At 35.6% G+C, this 19030-nt stretch overlaps 1 protein-coding gene across 29 annotated transcripts in view; it reads left to right on the top strand.

Annotated features, from left to right (window-relative positions):
- GPHN (gephyrin) overlaps positions 1-19030 on the top strand; it is a 269956-nt gene that overhangs the window by 156488 nt on the left and 94438 nt on the right. For 18 of the 29 annotated variants that reach the window (XM_030275515.4, XM_032748478.3, XM_030275514.4 and 15 more), the window contains 4 exons: positions 8062-8156; positions 10372-10438; positions 14490-14762; positions 16023-16130. In XM_030275515.4, the coding sequence (XP_030131375.2) occupies positions 8062-8156; positions 10372-10438; positions 14490-14762; positions 16023-16130 (543 nt within the window). The remainder of the gene's footprint in view (positions 1-8061; positions 8157-10371; positions 10439-14489; positions 14763-16022; positions 16131-19030) is intronic. The other 11 variants (XM_032748480.3, XM_030275519.4, XM_030275531.4 and 8 more) reach the window with 1 other exon arrangement.

Genomic DNA, 19030 nt, shown 5'->3' with positions numbered 1-19030 from the left:
AGAATCTTAAGAGAAAGTATTCTTTTGTAGTTCTTCTGTTGCTATCATGTATTCCTGAAAAATTGTCACTCATTACTCCAGCCTTTGTAGTGCAGAAGGTGTATTTTGGGAAGGGTTGTTTTTATTAAGTCTTCAAAGTTGAAGATTTGAGATCTGAAAGTGTTTGGAGGAGCTACTTAACCTGTGGAAGAATTTTACTGAATTTTCAGAAGTGCAAGTGTTTTGTATGCCGTATTTGTTCTTGGAAAAAGGTAGCAAATTTTAGGAAAGATCAGGCGAGATCCTCAGAAGAGAAGAATTTCACATTTCAATTTCAGTAACCAGTGTGCTAGAGCTAAAGCATTGCAAAATTATTTATTTATAGAAGTGAAATTTCAAGTTAAAACTTCTGGTTCTTATTTCTCTTCTAGTTAATTGCTGAGTATACTTCCCTGAACCACAAATACACCCACTGTTCCCATATAGAAGAATCTTAGTTTGGCACAAGTTTTGAAATGAAGCTGACTGTAGCCTGACTCCACTTTGGTATAGATATATAGCCTAGATGATAGTACACATAACCAGAAACACTGTCTAGGGTATATTTTTATGAGACACTGCTCCCTAGCTGGTATTCTGTTAGTTAAAGCTCATTATGTTGTCACTTCAGTCTTGTAGAATTCTTATTGGCATAGTATAGATACCCATGCTTATTTTGCTCATTTATGCTGCATGAGTTTGTTTTTCAGAGAACAAAATTTTTGGCGTCCTGTGTTTTGTTCCTTTTCTTCAAATTTTAGAGAATTATTTAAAGATTGGGCTGGATTTCCTATTTTATATTAATACAAAGCAGTTTGAAATAACTGAGGGAAAACTTAAAATAATAGTAATCATTAACAGATAACATTTTAACACTGTTTTTGTAATAGCAGAATGGTTTTGTTGTCTTTACCAGGAAGTCTTCAGCTATACTACTTTTGCTGGACCTTGCACCAAGTGGAGCTGCAGTGGGAAGCACAGCAGTTTGCACATAGAAAGAGGGCTGAAAGAAGAAGCAGACACCTGGCCCTTCTTTGTACAAAGTGCAGGGGCTGTTTCCAGCTGTTGCTTTACCAAGCTCCTCCTGACCTCCCCACCATTGCAAATACTCTGCCTTTTGACACTGGCTTAACACACCCCTTTAGACAGCTGTAATGTGCTGCATCTGGTGGCCTGTGTCCAACTTTGTACAGCCTAAATGCATTCCTTACAGTGCAGAAAAGCATTTAGTGTCTTGTTAGCAGCTACTAAAGATGATTGTTCTAGTGGGTTTATGACGATGTATAGGGATATGTAGTATCATAAAATTAAGATCAGTTTTTATGACATAAATATTTTATACACATTTAAGATATTAAAACTTTTTTTAGCAATCAGGAATAAAAAAAGTATTATTACCACAATATATATTAGAAATGATATTTAGAAAATGTGCATGGTTGGATGCCCAGATACATCAATATCCTTAACACTTCAATTACACAAATGGGGCAAGCGAGTCACTGATCTATGAAGTTTATATAAATCATATGCAGTCAGGTTGAGCTAAAAATTTAGATCTAGATCTGTAGAAGTGGAAGAATAATTTACAAATTCCACAATGTTGTTTTTTCTAGTATATTACTTTAAACTTTCAGCTTCTCTGTACTGTATAAAATGTGAAGCATCTTCCCCCAAATGTATTGCAAGATGTAAGTAAAAAAGAAACTGAGTGTTTTTAAGTAAGTATTTGAATGAGTTTGATTTCAGTTGAAGAAAATAAGGACTTTTAAGGAAAGCTACAATGAACACTAAGGTTCTTATTAACTTTATTAGTAATTAATATACAATTTATTTGATTATGATGATAATAACAATAACAATTTGTTTACAAAAGTAGTTATCATTGGGGTCCATCTATTGGGAATTAAATATATTCGTGGCTTGGTAATGCATAAGTCATTGAGTGTTGTCAGAGGTGCCTCTATTTGCTACCTGCTTTTTGTGCTCATCTACACAGTGGAAGCGCTCTGATAGACTTGTTTGCTGGGAGTGGTTTGTAAAGAAGGCAGACACTGAATTAGCTCCTGGAACTTGGGTCTCATGCCATAGGCATTGGGATAAAATAAATGGCATGGTGGGTCCCAGTGGAAGGAGGGAAAGAATTCGGAAGAGGTGATTTGCAGGAGAGGGATCATGGATATGGGGAGAAATAGAGAAAACAGAGTCTGTATTTAATCTAACAGTAGTTATTGCTGTGACATTTTTGTTCCTCACACCAATAAATTTTGTAGGGTCATTCTGTGACGTTTAGGTTCTGGCAGCAGAATCACTGCAGATCTGCATTCTAGGCAGCAGAATCACTGCAGATGTGTGAGAGTACAAGCAGCATTTTTGTGCTACAGAATTATTGTGAGTAGAAATGTGTTATTAGTATGTGCAGATACACCAGTTGGTAGAGTTCAGTTTTAGCTGGCTGCATTAATCAGGGTTCCACTCACCTTTGGCAGCTTGTAGATTTGAGAAGAAATAGTAAAAGAAAATGGAATCAGGTCAGTTAGCAGAGAAGTATCAAGCTTACCACTGGTAAGAGGGAAAGGCACTAGGGTAAGCCACTCTAATAGGATTAGATGTGTTTTGTTTTCTTTTATGTAAAAAAAAAAAATCTACAAAAGTCTGAGAGTGCTCTTAGTATGTGTCTGTGTGCAGACATAGCTGCATTTAACATCAAAAACTCCCAACAAGGACGCACCAGTCTCAACATGAGTGTCTTAATGTACAGTAAAATTGGCAAAGCTGGATGGTCACTTTATGAGCAGGAGCAAACACATGTATCAGGGTCAGCACTGGCCCCATGTCTGCCTAGTCATCACCAGTCATCCTGCGAGCCCAAACACAGCAACGACTTTAGTCTTACTTTAGCATTGTATTTTTATAAACCTACTTGATTTTGGTTGTTTTGCAGCAATAGCATATGTGATCACATTCATCAAGATAACTGAGCAATTAGCCAAAGAAATTTGATTTTGGAAAACGTCAAAGACTGCAAATCCTGTCATGCCTTACATCTATTAAAAAAAGACACTGAATATCACCGTACAGGTTATTGGTGGCAAAGAACAGGAAGAATTCAAGAGAAGACATCATAGTGGTGAAACTGAGATGAGTTTAAATCCTTATCCAAAAAACTTCCCAATGTGTTGAAAGAAACCAACTGCTGAAATCTGTAATTCTTATTGTTCATGGAGAAGAAATAGAGTTTTTTTGGTGAGAAGCTCTGATCGTCTAGCTCCAGTAAGCTCTATTTTCTCCCTGCAAAATAAGAGTAGGGAGGTAGACAATAAGCTGAAATAGCTGATTTGTGAATAAAAATTACTGGCACATGTGTTGTCTCCAGCAGAGGAATTCTGAATAACTTTGAAGAAGGCATCTCATCTCCAGGCTGAGATGCAATTTTTATTCCTAAAATGCATACTTGTTACACAACTGGTTGACAGACATGAGTGATGCTTTTTTTGCATATTTGACTGACCTTTCTAGTTTTTCTCTGCTCTTCTGTTGTCTGTGAGCTCTGTTGTAGAGGTTATATAGGTATTTCTTTGGTAAAGCCCTTACAAGATTTCTGCTTTCAGTGGAAAGCTCAAATAGTTAATTAAATCTTATTGATGCTAATGCTCTTGTCTGTTAAACATAAATTATCTGCAAATTTGTCCATTAATTTGCATTTATAGCTCTATTATGTACTACACAGAGTCATAGATTTTAACTTGTTCAACAGAAATAATATTTTCCACAGAGGTAGTCTCTGTCATCTTAATTTAATTGAATTTATTATGATTTCTGAGTTTCATATTTGCATTTTAGCTGAAGAAGTAAAACTATATTACTGCCTAAAACCAGCTGCAATGTATATGAAATGTCTCAGATTATTACTTACTATTGAGGTCAACCTTTGCTATGCCTAATACCTGAAAGAAAAAGATAAGGAGTTTCTGAACATTTCCAGAAGAGTAGTCCTAGGTCTTTTAATTAAATCAGTCTGCATTAGGTTCTCCAATAACTGCCTGGGAGGGTTTCCACAGGTTAGAAGATGAACTAACAATTTGTGGAGGCAAAGAAAGGCAGTGAAGCAGCAGAGAACTCTGTGAAACCACTTGGCAGTGAGCCATCTGTTAAGCAACCGCAACTACGTCAAAGATATCTAAAAATACACCAGTTGGTTTGGGAACATAATGCCCTAACTCCAATAAAAAGGCACTTTGTAAACAATCAAAAATGTGCTTTAAAATAAATTGCATTTATTCATATAGCAATGAAATATAAGAGGTACTGCTCTCATAGATAGTTCTTAGTAAATCCTGAATAATTAAATTGTTTGTCCCTACTTCTCCTTTTTGGAGTAGAAACTAGCATTTTATTTCAATCCCATTGTCTCTTTCCATGTCTCCCCCATGTCCTGACACTTCTGTCATGTTTTGTCTTCCCATTTTGCTTCTCCTGAGTTTCTCCCTCATCTATTTTCTGTCAAAGCTGCCTTGGGCAGTCTTTCTTAGTAGAACCATTGAACGGTTTGCATTGAATGGTTGGGTTTGAAGAGAACTTAAAAATCTTCAGGTTCCAACCGCCTTGCTGTTTTCCATCCCACTCACTTTATTCACTTGCCCTCATGCTATTCTCATTTCGCTCCTTCTGAGAATCCTACTGCTTGGATTTCCTGCAATTCTGTCTTTCCACTTTAGATTTCTTTTTCCCACATTCCCTTCTCCTGTCTAAACTACAAACTTTGCCTTTCTTGGCAAACCTCCAAGCTGGACTTCCATCATTTGTCTTTCTCCTGAACTCTGGCTTTTACTTTAAAAGTTCTGTTTCTGTGGAGCCCCTGTCCTCCACCTCCCTCCTGTATGGACCTGTTTTCTTTGCACTACCAGCTTATCCATCAGAAGCTGGGGATGCTATTTGGTATCATTTTAGTGTTTTATACGGTTTTACTCCAGTATTTCCCACCTACCTAAGTTATCAGCCTAAGGTTCAAGAATCAGTGTAAATCTTCAGTTCTGATTAAGGCATCAGTGTGACAGTTCTGAAGGAAATATCATCATTTTTTCCCTGCATCTGCCCAAGAGTGTCATCACTGCTGTTGTAAGAGAGCCGAGGGCAACAGCCTTGATTTGTGATTCATCCTGTGCCAACACTATGGCCCCCTACAGCGTGCAACAGCTGGCTGATGGTGAGACTACCAACAAAAAAAATGCCCATGGAACCAGGTTGAACAGTCTTAATTCAGACTTGCTAGAGTGCTGGTAAAATGTGAAGGTGCTGAGTCACTAATTCCTTAATAGTTTCCATGGAAGCAGGTGTTGGTACCCAACAGTTAACTCCTGAACTGGACGCAGATTAGAAAATCTAAATTTGACATCTCTCTTTCACCCTTCCTTCAAATAAAAAATACTGAAAGAAGTATGAGAAAACCTCGCCACCAGCACTTTGGTACCTTGTTAGGTGAAATAAAGAATTGTTACAGATTGAAGCATTGCTGATTTCATTCATATATGTATATATATGTATAGGAAATTTAGAGTGTGCTTCCCAGTGTGTTGGTGATTTCAGTTCCCGTTCAGGGCATATGTTAAGTCATGTTATTTCAGGACATCCCAGAAGTGGACTATACAGTGGCTAATTTCAAGAGCAGATGTCACTGTAATAGGGTTTACTTAGCAGCAGCTTTTTTGGTTACATCCATCCAGTCAGCTTGCAAACATTAAAATGGGAAATGTTTCCCTGTTTGTAGAAGTTCATCTGCAGCAATAAATATAAGCTTATATGTTTTGAAACAACTATTTTTAGAAACTCATGTTGAGGATCGTACTGCTGCCTGGATTTCATGCCCTTTCAGATTTTGTTGCTTAGTCCATACATTTTTAATAATCACATTGCCTGCTAGCACTGACATTTTGTGAAGGTCATTTTTCTTGTGAAGTTGGAGAATGGACTTGAATTTCGTTGAAGGACTCCCTGAGCTGCAGGATCATTGTTCTTGGACTGTCTTGCATCTTATACTACCTTTGAAGCCTGCTTAGAATTTTAACTAATGATATCTTCAAAGTGCCACTGTGCTCAAGGGCAGAAAATAAATATCAAAATACACTCTATATTTTAAAACAGTTTTGGATAGCTTTGAAGCATGGTATTAACTGAAATGAAAAGGATAGTTACAGTCTTGCTATGTATGCATGCACAGAGAATTCCATGTTTCACTAACCTTTTCATGGTCAGCAAAGTATCTCTCCACCATTGCAATGCTTTTATCTTCTATATTATAAAAAATATCAGGTCTATGGATGTCTTTAAAATTTTTAATGTGATTGATGATTTCATACCTCAGCAGGTATCTTAAGGTAATCTCTCTCCATGGAGGAGTTTTATTTTTGTCTACATCATTCCAATCTCACTTCTTATTTTCCCTATGTAAAACACAGTCACTGGGTTGTATTCACATGACTTTTCTGTTTCTGCATAGAGGATGGCTGATCCAAAACCCAGCATGCTATGCTTGAAATACATGAGACTGTGGTGTCAGCTACTAAATTAAAATTGCTTGGTTTTTTATAAACCAAAGTTCCAGCTTCCCATAACTGAGCACATTACAAGTTTGCTTATTAATCAAGTACTCAAAGATTTACATGGTAGCAGTGTCTGAAGTCTTCTAATACTGATATTAATTTCTAATTAATTAATATTCTGATAGTCCTTTAAAAATGTCAAAAGCTAGTGATCGTGTCTGAGAATATGACCATTTGAATATCTGTACTCTTGATGGATATTTTTTTCCTGGTTTTTTTACTGCTTCATGTAAACACCCTTACATGTAAGCATCCATCTTTAGGGGACGCTGTTGGGTTAATTCTGTCATTTTCCTTCTCTAGGTCTTTAGTTTTCTGTTTGTGAACTAAGAGCTTACAAAAGTACAAGTATGTGATTTATAATTGAATCTTTCCCACAAAATAATTTGCCTGGGTTTTTTTCTATATCAAACTGGAAAGAAAATTCAGCTTATTTAGGGTATCCTTGTACTTAATATGTTCTTTTCTATTTCTGTTTTGATAGTTGTACCATCAAAGCATTGTAGTTTGGCTGTGTGCTATACCATGGATTTCACAGTTTTATGACCATTGCTACCAATTTGGTTGTGCTTAGTAAGTTAGAATCTTATTTCATGGCATGAAGCAATGTGATCCACTGAACAGCAGCTACTGTGGGGGAAATGAAGAGAGGATAGGACTGTAACCTGTCTTTAAGATGTTGTGTCCTAAGTAAAATTAGATATCGAAAGACTGGACAGATTGTGCATTTGAGAAAATTTGTGTTAGGAAGTAAGTTAGGTTGTGTATGATTTTCTATCTGATTCCCTGTTTGGGAAAAGGATAAAAAGACAAGAATTTTCAGACTCTGCTTCCCGACTTCTCAATGCGCACTGTGTATGGACTGCTTATGAATAAAAGCCACCAGCCTGTTTGGAACTGCTGTTTTGCTGACATGATCAAAAGGGAAGGCCTCAGCCTCTGGCCATTATCATTACCATTTTACTATTTTCCTGCCTGCCTGCTACATGGGCTTCCCTTTGCAAATTTTTTTTTCTATCTTCTGTGCAGATTGATTCATCCTTCTCATGCCTGGGAAAAATCTCAACATGAAAAAGGCACAAGATTGATGAGGAAAAGAAGGCAGTTACATTCTTTGCTTATTCTCAAACAGCTTTTCCTTTCTGTTTGAGCTAGTTGTTATTTCTGTGGTGTTGGTTAACACTTTTTATATTTATAGGGTCCTGACTTTTCATAACTTTCTATAGGAATCTGCTGCTAACAGTCCTTCATCCCAACTCCTTGTCTTTCCCTATTTTACACAACCAAAAAAAAAAATTCTACAGCATATTTCAGTAGAGAATTTAGCAACAGTATTTCTTGGCAGAAAAAAAAAGAGATATTCCTACTTAATTTTTAGCTGGTTTCATTTTTGTCTTATCCTTCCACTTGATCACTCAGTTTGCTATTTAATCTTTGATTGCAGGCCACTAAAGAAGTAATAGAGCGGGAAGCCCCGGGGATGGCCCTGGCAATGCTGATGGGATCACTTAATGTTACACCTCTGGGGATGCTCTCTAGGTAAGATTACTTCCTTCAAAATATGAGGTGAACTCTTTCCATAGGATTACTCATTGCTATCCAATGGCTGTGCACAAATCATTGAAGACTGCCATTGTTACCAAGACTAGAAGTCTTAACTTCAGTCAAGGGGCCAAATTAAAATCATGGTAATTGCATTGTCCCATTAAATTCCCTTTGTTGTCTCTATTAGAGACTGTGTCCTCCTGTATTTTCTGTGCCAGGTTATTTGTAATATCGATATACACTCTTAAAGAGCTGTCTTTTCATTCTAGATCTGTGGTGTTTGGGTGGTGAGTGAAGAATTTTTCTGTATGTTGTTCATCAAGTATTAAAATGCTTTGTTAGGTAAAAAAAATCCCTTTGATAAAGACAAATGTTTTGTACTACCCTAGATTTGGAGGAATACTGTTGATTTATCTCTCAAAGTCCCTGGAATACATGCACAATCTGTGTGGTTTTCTTGAAAGCACACACAATACTTTTGCCAACCATGTAGTTCTTAAGCACTTTTACTTACTTTTGCATGCTCTCTTGAGAATTTTTGGCAGCTCCATTTCTCTCTTGAGACACTAGTTCTGATAATTGACAGCTGATATTTGAGTTTTCGCGCTGTTGGTTTAGTCCTTTTTTGGTTATTGTTCAGTTGTACAAGACATTCAGCTTATAATGCTCAAAAAATATTTAAAGCAGAGTAGAAGAGCCAAGCAGATGACTACTATAGGAGCTGTCTGCCAAACACAATTCCACTATTCCACTTCTATCCCACTGTGGACAGTTCTTATTTCCTTTGTTTTAAGTCTGCCATAAACTGCAACCCACGTATGGGATCTGCTGGATTGAGTTTGTACTCTGTAAGCTTAACTACTGTAACAGGAGTAAATGAACACATTTCTTTAATTTTGGCTCATCTCTGTGCTGCAGTAGAGATTCCTCAGCTGGAATTCTTTCTAAACTGGGGGTACGTGGTGTGAAAGAGGCAGTAGGAGAAAAGAGAGACTAGGAGTCAAGCAATACTCAAACTGAAAATAACACTTTAGGCTGGCTTGAGTGTGATATCAAAAGTTCATTTAGTGGCTCAAAGACGATCTCTGTGCTATTTTCTTGTGAGCATTGTGCCAGCTGTCATGGACAACTTGGTACCCTGCTAAAAAATGGCATGTGACCAGTAAATGACATTAATCACTGAGAATTATTTGTATAAATAGAAATCCAGGGGAGGTGGCTACTCAATAAGCCATGTCCTTTGGCTCAGAATTTTTGCTAATGGCATAACTGGAAATTATTTTACTTTCTATTCTATCTTCACTTATAGCTCAGGTTTTAATTCAATAAATAGAATGTCATACAGTTTCTCTCAACTGTAACCTTCATATCTTCGTGGTTTAGTTTTATCCTTTTACATTTTTCCTATCCTTATATCCTGGATTTTTCACCTTAGTTTTTGTAAACAGTGGAAGCACTCTTTACAACCTCAATACAAAATTCTGTAATTCAGTTTCTTTTTTTCTTTTTTTTTTTTTTTTATATTTAGCTAAAATGTTGACTAGTCAAACTCTAGTCAACAGAAAACATTCAGCACTTGGGTGTTCAGCCTTACATCACCACCAAATTAATTTCTAAAAGACAAAAAAAAGTAAAATAAAAGCTTCCATCTTTAACAGTTGGTCTTGCCTTTTCTTGAGGGAGAGGGGAAAACTATTAGGAAGAATTAGATATTAATTGCATAAATACAGTTTTCACCTGAGAATAACTTCCTTCTTTGCTTTTCTTACATTTAATCTTTAAATAGAAGGGACCAATTTGAATTAATGCAACAGGCACAACTTAGTATTTTTACCCGGCCGGGGACATAATGTTTGACACAGTCAATTACACTGCAAAGGAACCATGTGTATGACTAAATAGGGACTATATGAAATAATGTATTGGACAAAAGTAAACAGTAGAATTAAGGGAGCTACACAGATCTCAATAAAGATGGAAATCTAGCTAGTGCTTATATCAAATTAATGTTAGACTCTATCAATCTGTTTTATGTTTTTTCACCTCAGCTTCTCCCAAGTTCTTTTTTGAAAACATGATCAGCAAATATATTGGAAATTAAATTTCCAAAATCTGATAAATCATAAAATTTATCTTAAATGCTTTCCTTTTGTTTTGATAGTGGAGATTGTTGCATGCAAGAATTTCAGTTGTGTTTCTTTCGTTTCAGGCCTGTGTGTGGAATCAGAGGGAAAACACTCATAATTAATCTTCCAGGTAGCAAGAAAGGGTCACAGGTAAGAAATGTTCTTACTGATCTGCTAGGAAGGAACTATGATGAGCACTTCTCCTTGTTTCGAATGGTAGAAAGTGCCCACTATCACAAATTTTACAAAGGTGAATTGAAATGCATGTTCATGTAAAGTTACCACACCATCACACTTAGCCAAGGACCATACAATTCAAATCTGATTGAAGGTAATGTGTGACCAGGACAACATTACATGTAGTGCAAGAGAGCACTCACTTGAGCAGGCAGTGCTAATGAAGAGTCTAATGATCTCTTACTCTTTCCCTTTCTTCTCCAATTAGCTGTACCTTATCTCTGGGCTGTCTCCAACTTCCAAGAAATCATTCTTTTTCACACAGAAGTAAGAGAGGAATGCATAGTATATGGTAGAAATCGCTGGAGCATTTGCAGTTTTGATCATCAAGAGGGAAGAAAGGGAACATAATTTTTAAGAGTTTGGGAATGTTTTTGAATCTTCTCTATATGGGTATATCAGACTCTACACCTCTTATAAAGTTTGTTTTCTTCCTGCATTTTGCTGTTTGGATGGAGAACTTAGAATTTTTGTCTTTATTCATACTGTCTGACTCTATAGCTGAGAAGAGAGTTAAACTGCAGCAGGTATTTGTGTGTGTGTGTGTGTTAGTAAGACTAGATCTTTCACTAATTTCTTCATAGTTTGCTGCTAGAAAAACAATCTTCACAGAAATACTGCTAAGCTGAATAGTGATCTGTACAACCTGATACAAAACTGCTGAGGAAGGTCCCCCATCAGTCACAAGAATCTATTTCTTCCAGGCTCAGACTATGTCTGGCCTTGTTAATGAATGTCTTTACCTGTGGCCTCTAAGAAATGCACTCCTGGTACACATCTGATGAGCCTGTAGTCCCCAGGATGGAGCAGACACTGCTGGTGTGTTTAGCAGCACAGCCCTGGAGTCGCTGTTTCTTAGACTTGTGTCTGGAGATAGAGAAACAACATTTATGTGAGCTGTCACCTGGAAGCTGGTGTTGTGAATACTATGGTCTTAAGCAGCCACCATAGGTTTTCAGATACACTGTTGACATGTTTCAGTTCAAGAACGCAGTGTGAGCCCTCCTGTGATTCTATGATTCCTTACAGCATTTCTGGAAATCTAGTGAGACTAATTCAAAGGAAATTTAAAAGCCTTCAAAACACACAAGAGGCATTGGAGGATGGTGAGGTGGGAGTACCTTCCTGAAATTCTTCCAGTTATATGTGGGAAATCATATGTATGTACATGTATTTAGCATAGCAATGGCCCCCCATTTTAAAGAATTGATGTGCCAGTAAGAAGGGTATTTCACAAGTAAATACTTCTTTTGCTGAATTAGGAGAGAGATGAAATAGTTTTTATTGTGTTCAGGAGCACTCCTAACCCACAGAAGCAATTGTCATTTTCTGTCCTGAGGCAATCAGACTTTGAAGACAGGTAAATTGCAGAAAGGTAATGAGGAAAAGAAATGAAAAAGTATTAATAAGTATTTTAACAGTAGTTTGATATAGGGTAAGTAATAAAAAAGGTAATTCTGCTAGAAAAGAAAAATGCCATATGATTACATCATAGAAGCAAGCTTCTAATAAACTGATTTTTATTTGTTCCTGTCATGATGATACTCTGTCCTGTCATGATTTCTTTTAGTATGAGACATCTGTAAGGTCTTAGATTTCAGCAAAGACTTATAAGATGAAGAGTGCAGAAAATTTGTCGATAAAAGGCTGAATCTCAAGAACCGAAAAGGACAGATTGTCACCAGGAATTTCCCTCATTTTTCTCTTTTACCACCTGCTAATTTCCTTTCCATTGTATAAATATGATCATATGAGAAGCTTATATAAAGCTACGAAATCGCAGCAGTATACATACTTCTTTAATAAAATATTAATGGAAAATGACAGCAGTGTAAATGCTTCACCTCAAAAATGGACTACATGCCAAACATGTTTTCACCCGAGAACATTTGTGTACGATATACCATTGAACCCAGATCTGTAGAAATCATTATTTTTTGTGGGGTTTTTTTGGTTTTTTTGAAGTCTTGCAAAAGATAGTTAATGTTATGGAAGAGGGCAAAGTGTGAAATGACCAGATGTTTATTAAGTCTTTGACATTTTATAATTGTAGTAACAATTTTCTAAAACAATGAGTTTCATATGTAACATGAGCCTTTGGAGGACTTACTGGGAATCTGTGCGTTAACACTCAAGCCAGCAAGGCTTTATTCAGTGCTGGAGTGGGGATTATGCTTTTCTGGTTAGTCAATTATTACAGTTATTGATCGGTTCAGAGATAGTTGTTCTTTTTTCTCCCTTACTTGGGATCTGCTTCTTTGCTAGAGTAATGATGGTTGTGTGCTTCATTTTTTTAAACCATTTTTAAAGTAGTACTGTGAAGGCACAGTAACTCTGCAGTTTGCAGTTACATTATAAGTTGTGATCTTTATTTTCTTTACAAATATGTTTTAATATATATTCATTATATATAGCATTTGTACTCATCTGGTTTACTCCAGCTGTTTGCACTACCAACTTGAATGTTTAAAGACTTTATAAATCTGTGAGGTAGACTGACTTATCATTCGTTACTCTTAAAGAAGCAACTGAAAGATGTGCTCTTATTTAGAAGCTTTGAAGAAATAAAATGCTCATGAGTCATGTTTTACTTACAAAGTGGGATATATAAACTCCAGTAATTTCTGATGGATTCTTTGGTAATTACTTTGTTTATGTAGTTATGTTTGTTATTGAAAATATTTATTTCATTATCTATTTATGAATTTATTATTAATTTTCTGGATACTCTAAAATATTGGAATACATTTTTTAAAATCTTCCTATGCTTGATACAAAACTGAAGGACAACAAAAGCAGTAGTGCAAGCTTTGTCTGTCAACTTGTGTGTTCCTGACTGCATTGCCATGGCAATTATTTCTTGTGACCCTGCCATCATTTTCCAATTCTTAAATGTTTATATGCAGTCTCCTCAAATGACATAAGAAAACTTTCTTGCGGTGCCTGGAAGAAGAATGAGAGACAATAGTCACAAATTGAATGAGGTAGCTTTCAGCTGAAAAAAGAAACGAAATGGAAAACCAAAACAAAACTGAAAAAAAAATCCAAAAGGTTTTGAGGGTAATTAGGTATTAAAGCACGTTCTCAGCAAGGGTTATGGAGTCTCTGTTGTTGGATTGTTTTTCAAGACTACTGAATAAGCCTTAGGAAGCTTGAGTTTCATACTGACCCTGATCAGAGCAGGCAGCTGCAGCACATTAGATCCTGAGATTCTCCTTTGATTTGATGAAGCACCAGCATATTTTAGCAGCACAGGTAGCTATACATGGTGGTTATATGTATATATATGTATGCCCATTATGGAGCAAGAGCAATTGCACAGCATCTGCAGTTTTGCTTTCTCTAGCCATGTAAAATAAACTTTCTGGTTGTTTGTGAGAGTATAGAACAAGGAGAGGTTTGAAAAATACCTTGTTTATAATTTTTTTTTTGAGTTACATGGCATTATAATGATATCAGTGTAGTTTGTTATTCTTCCAGTATGTAGAATAAGTCCATGAATAAAAAAGGATATAATTATATAGAAGTATAATTATGGAAACCCTTATGAATTGTTTTCCTATTGTGCGGGAGCATAATAGGAAAGATTTGAAGCTGATATCCCTGCAGGGATATAGTTAATGTTTTTATTCTGCATTTTTGTAGCATTCTGCCAGTTGCTATGAACTGTTTTCTGTATTACATATTCAAAGAAATGTAACTCTTGTTTTCAGTATTAGCTTCATTGCAATAGCCCTGTTTTGCAATTTACTGTATTTGCACGAAAAAAGGCAAAAATTTATAGAATAGTCACCAGATCTTTCTGAGTTCATTTATCTTTTAAGAGCACCTGCATAGGATGTGGTAGGTTTTATTTACGATCAGGTGAAAAGATGCATCTAAATCCCAAATATATTTAAAGAGTAAACTCCTATTTGCATGTACAGGTACCTTTTCATAGCGGTTTCTCTTCTCGTTTGCATAGGAATGCTTTCAGTTTATACTGCCAGCCCTACCTCACGCCATTGATCTTCTGCGCGATGCCATTGTAAAAGTAAAGGAGGTACACGATGAGCTTGAAGATCTACCTTCGCCACCACCTCCTCTTTCTCCTCCTCCAACCACCAGCCCTCACAAACAGACAGAAGACAAAGGAGTGCAGTGTGAGGAAGAGGAGGAAGAGAAGAAGGATAGCGGAGTTGCCTCAACAGAGGACAGTTCTTCTTCACATATAACAGCAGCAGCCATTGCAGCTAAGGTGAGTCTGGCTTCTTTCCTTAAGAGACCGTTTAGATCCTGTCTCAGGCATTTCCACCAATGTTCATTTGCAAGTTATGACTCTACATTGATGTCTTCGTGTCAAACAGATTTATTTTGGGTGCATTTTGTAGAAGTAGAGCTTCATAAAAATATATGAATTTTTGTTTGGTAGATGATTTCAAATTCCAGTGGGAGAAATATCATTTATTATTTTGGTGTTAACATATGTTTTATGATATCATTCTGATGTGACAGACTGGTTTTAGTGGCTTTTTATAATTCAAAATATTCACACGCCTGAACATGCAAAGTCCAGTAGGCGGCATGTTAAGGAATCACAACAAAACTTTGCAAGCCATAATATCTAATTTGAAATTAAAATTGTAGTTTCTGAAAGCTGGTAAAATTATGACAGACAGGTAACAATTTAAGTAATGAACTATCCAGATTACTATATTCCAATATGCACGTCTGCATAAAAGATGTGATATTCTGCCAACAAACTAAATATCCTAATGTCTTTATAGCCTTGCTTTAACCAGTAATAGATCAGCATTGCTCAAACTTAAATAATAAATTGGAGACTGCAAAAGAATAAAAATAGGTAACACTTGTAAATAATTTCAATTCAAATTTTAAATATTTTCTCAAGAATTATTGTACTATTTGAAGCAATATATAAATATTTACCTCAGTTTTATGTGTGCAGTTTTCTAATGGAAAGATAATGTATCCCTGTGTGTTTGGAAATAGTTTTTTCCAAACTGCTTTGTTTTCTATCTGCTCCACAAGTTGTGCTTTTAATTCTTATTGTGAGAATTGAAAGTAACTCAAAATTATATTAAACAATTTCTAAACCAAAGCAGCAACATTCTAACTCCAGAAATGTGAATTCAGGTCTGAGGCATCTTGACATTTCTAAGACAGCTGCAGCTGGAGATCATCTCCCAATATACAGAAAATCCTGATTACATATGTCTTTGCAGGGATGAATTAAGGTAATTATCATTTGCAAGTATCAGTTTTTATTAATGCAAATTTTAAATTGTTTAATTTTTTTTTTAATGCAGGCAAAGATAAATAATATGTGCCATTTTTAAAGGCAGGAAATAATCTGAAATCTCAACTGGCTGTGTTCTTATGAGCTTGGCATTTTGGTTTCACAGTTGTTGTCACCTCATTCATTTTTGGTCATTTGCTTGTACAGTTTCACGTTTTCCTGTCACTGTATTCATGGCTGTTATGTGTTGTGCATTAGAAGCATCCATCCTATACCAGTCCAGCTGTTATCATGGCTAAAGATCAACAGCCCATCCCTGGTCTCATCAGTTATTGCCATCACACAGCAGGCAGTGCAGGAGAACTGGTAAGAGACATTTCCATGAGGCTTTTGCACTAACACTAACTAAAAATGTTCTGCCTGCCTCCTAGTCCATGTGTGAGCAGACAGTGTTACTTATTTTCTTCTAACAAAGACACATCAGTGCTATCTTTGAGAGCCCATGTTACCGAAAATATCTGTTTAAGATAAAGGGCTAAACAAGGTAAAGGTCATGTGTGTTGTCACTTTGAATCATTTATCTGCTGAGATATAATAATTGCTTATAGCCTGTGTTTGTCATTAGTCATTGGTTTTCTCATCTAATATACGCAAAAATTGAATATTATTAAAATAAAAATCTCCTAAAATTACTGCATTAGAGCTATGAAATGGTAGCATCTTCCTCTTTTGTCTTGTTTTGCTGCTTTTCTCTCAGTTTTTTTGTCAACATAATACAGCATTTGCACTGGGTGTTCATAGTTTGCTTTCATCACTTGCAGTTTCTGCCTCATTTTTGTTTCCTGTGTAGAAGTAGAATTTCTCAAAAACAGAAGACTTTGGGAGTCAGGAAGCAGTAGACTTATAAATTATTGGGTTTTGGTGAATAGTAGAAAACTATTTCAATGAATGGTAAAAAAAGACCTTTTCCCTTAGGCAAATATTAATTTAATCTATCAATCAAATAGCCTGACACCTCTGTATTTAAAACATGATTGTGTGTCTCTTGAAAAGTTACTTAGGAAATGTGAAGACTTTAAAGTTTACACACCTGATGATAAAGCTATATAGTACATATACATACATACATACACACATTTATTGCAGTGGTTCTTTTTTTTTTTTTTGGAGTTGAGGTCACTAAACTAGAATTTACACCGTATTCCTCAGTGTCAGTAGAACAGGTAATTTAGCCTCTATGAAGAACAGTGTTCAACTAGCATACATGTTTCTGTGTTCTTTTTCAGATGACTCTGGAGCTATTTTTTTATGCATTCTATAATCCAAATCAGATCTTCAAACTCAGAGCAGAAAGTTTTTTGCAGATTATTGGGTTTTTTAAGCTGTCCTTTCTGTATGTTTTTAAGACATTTTTTTTCTCTTGTATAACAGTCATAATAATTGCCATCTACAGGATGTTTTCTTACCTCACCATCATTGTCAATCTTTATTTCAGTTCTGACCAAAAGAGAATAAAGAACTCACATCTTTTCCTTTTTCTTATCAATTATCTTGTCAAAGTTCTCTAATATGAAAACACAAATATTTAAACCAAAATAAAAGCACGCCAGAGAAAAGCTAGGTCAGATAAAAATTGTAGAAGCCATGACTGATGGATATGGTGAATATCTTTCTCTGTCACTTCATTCATTTCTCATTACTTTCTGTCTTTGTCAGTATGTTACAATGGGTTTTCCACTCCAGCTAGTGCAAACAGAAACTATTTTCAGTAAGAACTAAGAATTTCATTGTACCCCATTTAAAGTTTGGAGATCTCTGCCCTGTATTCAATTTATTTGAAACTGAAAAATGAATAAAAATATTTAGGAGACAAATCATAAATGCTCAGTGTGACTTAGTGAAAGTTAAGAGAACAGTCTATCCAAAATGCAGTAACATTCCTGCCCTTCTTTATTCCAGGTTTCTGTGCACCAGGGCACACAGAAATTTCTTATGGATTTATTAAACCCTTTAACAGAGTTAACAAGAAGTTGACTTGATTAGAGGCTTATATTGCCTAAATGTTGTTTTTTAATATTAAAATTCAAAAACTCTCTAAATGCAGAGGAGAAAAACAAGAAATTCCCCATGCCACATTATATTTTTTATATGTATATTAATTATATTTATTTGTTTCTGTTAATGGAATAAACATACTAGTAGATTCACAAAATTCAGCAGGTTGTAGTGGTTCAAAGAGAATATTAGTGCTTACTTATTTAGCAATGCAGCACATTCTACTTTCATATTAGAAAAAAACAGCAAAATTTGTAACTGTGACCTAACTTTAGTCTCTCAGTGAGAAATTTTTTCTACAGTCTAGATAGGTTTAGATATGAATTATTTTCTTGTAATTGCATTTTCTGTAAAGGTGGTGATTTGGAAATAATTCTTATTGAAATTAAGTGCCTGTGATCATCTTCTTCCTTTTCTGATTAATATCATGGCTGAAATTTTACTTAAATTTTCCTTTTCTCAGAGGCAAAAATTAGTATTACAATGCAGTTCAGGGGAAACTGGGATTGTGTTAGTCACTTTATTGCAGAGAGAGGCTTTTATTACAAAAAGGTGATATCAGACAAAATTGTATAAGAAATGATTGATCAATATGGTAGGAAATAAAAATGGTTTTTGCATGAAGGGTATGAGACAGCATGAATAGAGTACCCAGAGTAAACCTAGAGAGAACTGAATCATGATATCATTTCCAAAAGCAATATTGTTATTCATGTTGTGGACTCTAGGAGTACATAAAAGGGATAATGGACCCATGCACAATCATATCAAGTTGTGTGCAGATTTTTATCAAAAGGAGAGAAAGGTATCTTATTTGAAGACTTAAAACTATTCTTTCTTCCATTTTGTGGTTTTTTATTTTATGCCCTTCTGAAAGTATATTTTTTGCTGTATTTTCCTTAGGCATGGACATTAAAAAGAAGCATTGAAACTTGTAGGGAGTATCTATGCCAATATAAAACTTGGAGATTGTCATAATGAATTTAAGATGGGACTTCAGGAGAAAAAGTGAACAGAAGGGAAATCATGCTTCTGACTAAAAACCATTTGGGCATTTGGAATATCATTGATTCAGTTTACCTCTAAGATACATCTCTGGGATGTGATTTGCAAATCAGAATACTCCATGTAGAGGCCAGTTAGGCACTGTTTCTGAAGAGGCAGATATCCCCAGCATAGCTGTTCATAGTAAAAAGAAACTCTGCTGACTT

The sequence above is a fragment of the Taeniopygia guttata genome, chromosome 5 (genome assembly GCF_048771995.1).
Source record: "Taeniopygia guttata chromosome 5, bTaeGut7.mat, whole genome shotgun sequence".
In the NCBI taxonomy this organism is placed as follows: Eukaryota; Metazoa; Chordata; class Aves; order Passeriformes; family Estrildidae; genus Taeniopygia; species Taeniopygia guttata.
This window is presented reverse-complemented; position numbering and strand designations above follow the sequence as displayed.